At 33.0% G+C, this 6,464-nt stretch overlaps 1 protein-coding gene and 1 long non-coding RNA gene across 2 annotated transcripts in view; both read left to right on the forward strand.

The window, feature by feature from the left end:
* Nucleotides 1-4,109, forward strand: part of LOC109587816 (uncharacterized) — a 5,108-nt gene extending 999 nt beyond the window's left edge. Inside the window, exons 5-6 of the mRNA XM_020004039.1 lie at nucleotides 3,643-3,906; nucleotides 3,949-4,109. Of these exons, the coding sequence (XP_019859598.1) occupies nucleotides 3,643-3,906; nucleotides 3,949-4,109 (425 nt within the window). The remainder of the gene's footprint in view (nucleotides 1-3,642; nucleotides 3,907-3,948) is intronic.
* LOC109587817 (uncharacterized) lies at nucleotides 114-557 on the forward strand. Its single transcript, XR_002187808.1, has 3 exons — nucleotides 114-211; nucleotides 253-390; nucleotides 441-557. It is a non-coding gene; the product is annotated as an uncharacterized LOC109587817 (long non-coding RNA).
* Nucleotides 4,110-6,464: the final 2,355 nt, after the last annotated feature.

Raw genomic sequence — 6,464 nt, forward strand, 5'->3', positions numbered from 1 at the left:
GTACTCAATTTTTAATGATGTCAAGTAATAACAGCATCAACAACAACAGCACTAATACCACAATCAATACAAACTAATGGAATATGTTATTCATTTACTGATAATGAAACATACACTGTATATGCACATGATATTGAGAATGGAATAAAGATACTGACACCAGCAATAGTTATTGAATACACAGTTGACTGGATTAAACCATCAGATACAGGTAATTACAGTAATGAGATATTATTCAACACAATTTTGCAGAGAGTGAATTTTCAAGTGGAAAAGAGTTTATGATAAACCAAACAAGCAGCAAAGGATTGATAATTCCAATGGAGTCCAGTGCTACCTCAACTAGTTCAGTATTACTTACTACTGCTACTAATAATATTGATAGTCAAAGTAAGGTGCCATACTAAAGGTATTTCATTAAAATGCACAATTGTCATTAGGTCAATCACAGGTCACTAACATAATATTGGGAGTTCTCCTTGGACTCACAACCCTTGCTGTTCTCATATTATTACTAGCAATGATTGCAATACTGAGGAAAAAAGGTAAAAGATACAATAACATGTTATCATAATTTGAATGCTATAAAGGTAACGCCAAATCTGACAACTCCATACCTGATCATACTTCAGAGACTTATGAGATCCCATTCACAAAAAAAGAGGATCCAACATATGAAATGATAAACAATAAAATACTATCAACTGATAACTGCAACAACTACACTTCTCTTAATGTCAGTACTTTTGATAACTCAACAATATATGATGTCCCAGAAACAAGCCCACAAGTTTCATCTCACCCATCTAAAGTTGGACATTTTAAATGATACATTAATTGTAACTCATAAACACACACACATGTATTTTAAGTATTGTAGTTCAATATGTGTAAAGGTTGCATGAATTTATGCTCATAGTAAAAAAACTTAACAAATAAGTATTGAAATGCAAAGCTGAATGTTATTATCAACACAAAAGTATTGAAAGACAAACAGACTATGTACAGGTGTAAACTATGAATGAGCTATAATACAAACATTATTGAAATATTGCATACAAGTACATTGTACCTTATAATCAAGTCATAAATAAAATCAAGCAAATGGTAAACAGATAACAATCTATCCATGTATTTTATAAACATAGTCCTCGCCCACACTAATTGCTGTCAAGGCCAAAAATGATATGCATAAATATGTACACCCATATCCTTTCATTTCTCACTTAACATATGCTGTCTATTTGCTTACTTGCAGAGAGCACATGTGCTTGTACAAATCAATGTACACATTGATGCACATATCAAAAACATTAAATACATGAAATTCTCACACTTACACAAACACATCACAACAGCACATTATACTTAAATATTATACTGCTATTGATGTTATTAAATTAAATTTGTATAATGAATAGAATTACATTTGACCACATGCAGGATTGGCCAATAATTATTTTCAAAATCATAATAAAATGGTAACTGGTTATTAACAACAAAAAATAAATAAATAACAATTAAGCAAAAATCAAGTTAGTATGCATAAATGCTTCAAAACAGATCAACAACAGATTCCCGGCTATGTCTAAAAGTATCAATAGAACTGGGTACAATTGTATATGTACAGTTAGTACAGTTGCACATGTACAACACAGTTTAAAGGTCACTGGTTTTTGTTATAAATTTAATCTGTATCTTAATTATTTTGTTATGTCAAGAAAAAATTCACTAAAGGCAGTTGTTAAAACTGAAGCAAACTTAGCATTGTGAAATGAAGCAGCTAAGAAATAAAAATGTCACAACTCCTCTGATATTGGTACTACTATTACTGTTGATGACATCCATAAGGGTATAAATTTCCCCTCCAGGCCACCTTATCTCAAAGTCATTTGTAAGATTATGAAATTAGTAAGCAAAATTAATGTGCATGCATGGGTTAACAATCAAGTACAAATTTGCATAAGTTAAATCACTGAGGTCATTTGTAAGTTAACATTTGAGCAATTGTGTGTGCAACAGAAACTATATAAAGGATACAATAATTGTAGCTATTTATACATGCACAATCATTAAATAGTTGTGGTCACAACTGCCGAATCACTAGTCCTATAAGATCAGTTTATGCAGTAAAAGATGATGATAGTGTTTGTGATACTTATCTACTTCAATGGTCTCCTTGTTAGCTCTGAGGGTAACTACCTTCCCTTCCTGTATCCTACTGACTATCTAACAATCAGTAATACTTCTGATTATGTAAATGTTTCATTCCCATCCACACTTGAATTTGGATCCTCTTGTTTCAACTATGCACATGTAAGGATTGTATAACATGTATAAGTATAATGAATGTATTTATTGTCTAGATTTTGGCATATGGAAGCATTAATTTTTTTCATGGTAGCTCAACTATTGCTCCATATTCTGACTATATAGACTTACGTGGTGGGAGAGGTGAAGTACGTTATGCTATTATAACTCCAACAACAAATCTTTCATTGTGTAATCAAGTCAATGGCTACTTATCTAATTCAACTAGTAGTAGTGTATCTGTTGAATGGATACTGTGGGTCTACTGGTATGATGTATGTCCAAATGGTGATTATACTTGCACTAATACTGAGGTAAATAGTCTAGACTATAGCTTATTATAATTTTCCTGTAGTCTAATTATTTTCAAGTTGTATTAGCTCATCAAAGTAATGCCACATATGCTGTGTTTATATACAAGTGTGGACTCATACGATGGACTGCATATAGAGCTGGTGTTGGTATTAATAGTGGTGATGGGTATTATGTTTATCATCCATTATCATATACTTATAGTGTTACTGACATAGACTGCTATGATGCAGTATCAGGATGGACTAATATTGTATACAGACTAGATCAAGGTATTATGAAACTGATGTAGCATTTTCTTATATAGGTTTATTAGCCATAGATAAGTTTGAATTCCTATCCATCACACCTCACAGTATTACAGTATCATGGGAGCTTAGCATTCCAGCTATTAGCAGTACACTAATTCTGAGTATCAGTGACTCTCTTCAAACAGTTAATGATACAATTAATGTTACTGGACATAATGTATACACTTATACTCAAAACCCGTGTCCTTGTAATGAATATACTTTTGAATTGACATTGCCTATGTCAGGTTGTAATGACAGCATTAGAATCATATCTACAGGTACAACTCATTTTTGTAATTATTTCTGTTATCATTATTCTTATAGAAGCACCAAATCCTGGCAATGTATCTGCATTATATCTAACCAATGAAACATTAATAATAAGATTTCAAGTAAGATCATTATACACTATAAGATTAATTCAAGCACTATACATTATAAGATTAAATTTATCATTAGATACATCAGTTCTTCATAAATAATATTAAGTTGCTTTTGGTTGGAGCTAATACTTTCAATACATCAGATCTAATGGGTAATGATAGTCTTCAATACATTGATGAGTTTTATATTATACACTGGAATATAAAACTAAATGATCATTCATTGTATTACCTAACAGTATCAACAATTGGTACATATGGAACTAGTACTTCTGATCATGTAATAGAAATAAGTAAGATACTATTATCAATGTATGGTAAGTGTATGTATGCACTTATTATAGATACATATAATGTAAAGGATATAATAATAGAGAGGAATGAAGATATTGTCTGTTTTATTTGTGTTACTGAAATGCTTAATGAATGTCAATTAATGATAACAACACTGATACCACAATCAATACAAACTAATGGAACATGTTATTCATTTACTGATAATGGAACATACACTGTATATGCACATGATATTGAGAATGGAATAAAAATACTGACACCAGCAATAGTTATTGAATACACAGTTGACTGGATTGAACCATCAGACGCAGGTTAGTAATGAGCTATTATAAATTTAATTTACACTTATATAGTGAATGTTACATTTTCAAGCACTGAAGAGTTTATTATGTACAAAACAAGCAGCAAAGGATTGATATTATCAATGTATAGTCCAGTGATTCTAATTACTACTACTACTACTGTTATTACAACTACTACTACAAATATTGGTCATCAAAGTATGTTTACTTAGCACAGTATTCATGGAATGTTTAATGCACATTTAATTGTCAATAGGTCAATCACAGATAATACTGGGAGTTCTCCTTGGACTCACAACACTTGCCGTTCTCATACTATCACTAGCAATGATTGTAATACTGAGAAAAAAAGGTAAAGGATACAATAATATATTATCATTTGAATACTATAAAGGTAAAGCAAAGTCTGAAAACTCTATACCTCATACTCAAGAGATTTCTTATGAAAACCAAGTCGCTACAAAAGAGGATCCAACATATGAAATGATAAGCAATGAAATACCATCAATTAATACTAATAACTACACTTCCCTTACTATCACTACTACTGATAACTGATGTCCCAGAAACAAGGCCTCAAGTTTCATCTCACCTGTGATAATGGTGCTTTGACATTTATGCATACATGTACATGTACACGTAACTACAATATTCTATTATTATTATTATTACTATGTATTCATTGTTGTTGTAAATGTGTTATGTATTGATCATTATGTATGTGTTATTATTAATATCCTATGAAGCTCAAAAATATATATAAACCTTACAAACTACCAAAGGGTAGAAAGAAGGTAGGGTTGGTAACTTTCGTATGGGCCACACCCCCTAAGCTTGCAACACAAATAAATGGTGGTCAAACTGAACCCGAGGCTAGCAGAGCTGCATTTCCCCCGAGCATGGGGTCCACCTCCACACAGCAAATTGGCCCGCCCAGTCCCTAGGACCTAAACCTAACAATGTATCCTACGGCCTACTCCTAGAACCTAACCTACACCCTAGAAGCTAACTAACTCCTATTACTAGGATTTGGACGGACCATAGCTGTGGCACAATCAGCTGCTTGAGATAAATAGGTATGCTGCATTACCTATGCAACTCGGGTCAGGCAATTACCCACCATGCGAGCCTTTGTGAGCATTAAGGCTTGCAGCAACAGAAGATACAAAATAATGAATTAGGTGGAGTGTGGGTCAAAGACCCTGCCCATACGAATTTCACGCCTCACAGGCGGAGAATACAATAATAATAGACACAAACACATAATAGAGGGAGGGAGGGAGGGAGAGATTGAAGGGAGAGACAGAGAAACAATAACACACAGAGCAGCCAATAATACTCAGAGCAGCCAATAATACTCAGAGCAGCCAAAAATACTCAGAGCAGCCAGCAGCCAAAAATACTCAGAGCAGCCAGCAGCCAATAATACTCAGAGCAGCCAGCAGCCACTAATACTCAGAGCAGCCAGCAGCCAATAATACTCAGAGCAGCCAGCAGCCAGCAGTGTGATTGCATCATTGCAACAAAAGCAACGCAATGTGCTAACAGCAAAGCCACGCCTGCCGACCAACCCTAGCCATGTGGCAATCAGTTCATGGATATTAACTTCGTTTAACCTAGGTGCTTAAACTCCAATTAACAGAAAAGCCCATACATATTATACTGTGCAGTACTATATATTCTACACAGTGCTATATTTTCCTACCATGCGGTTATTGGAAGTTATAGCACATTAGCACTGCATGGCGGTGCCTTTGATCCGCCCACGCACCATACTACAAGTACATGTATAGGCTGTTAGCAAATAACTAATGAATAAAACAGTAAGCATTATAAATTAAACAAAAACAAGAATTAAGTTAGTAGCTAATGCAACTTCAAAACAGATCAACAACAGATTCCATGTGATGTCTAAAAACATCAGTAGAACTGGGTACAATATCATTCCTCTGCTCATCAACAGTTTTATGAGAATCAGTTACATCTAAAAGAGGCTCATCATCATCATCATCATCATTATAGAGCATACTAAACAATTTCCTCACTAGTACATTATACCAGAGTGTTTGTGATAGCTGCAAGTAGAGGTGATACAGTACAATTAATATGAAACTGGCAGTAAAAAGAGACAAGCAAGTATTGAGTTAAAACCACACTGTCATCAGTATAAGCTAGAGAGAAACCAACCATACTAGATCTACATAAGTTGAACTTCTATTATATTGTACATAAGTAACAGATATAAGCTGTAATGGAAATAATACTTGTTTACAAGTTTAAAAATATACAATAAACAATTTACATGTAACAGGTTTCATGTATAGTTTATTTACAGGTGAATTTCATTATAGTGTATAGTCTATAAACAATTAAGAGTGAACAATAATAATCAAACGTGCACTATTGTACCACTTTACATTTCTAATAAGTTACTAACTAGTTTTTATAAACCAAACAGGATATGTTTAAAAGTATTATATATGTATATAAAGATTATTGATAACAACGCACAGTTGGGATTAGAATTAATCCAGTTCATATTGGTACAAGAACATAAAAAATTTAAA

Source organism: Amphimedon queenslandica, unplaced genomic scaffold, assembly GCF_000090795.2.
Source record: "Amphimedon queenslandica unplaced genomic scaffold, v1.1 AMPQUscaffold_12438, whole genome shotgun sequence".
Lineage (NCBI taxonomy): Eukaryota > Metazoa > Porifera > Demospongiae > Haplosclerida > Niphatidae > Amphimedon > Amphimedon queenslandica.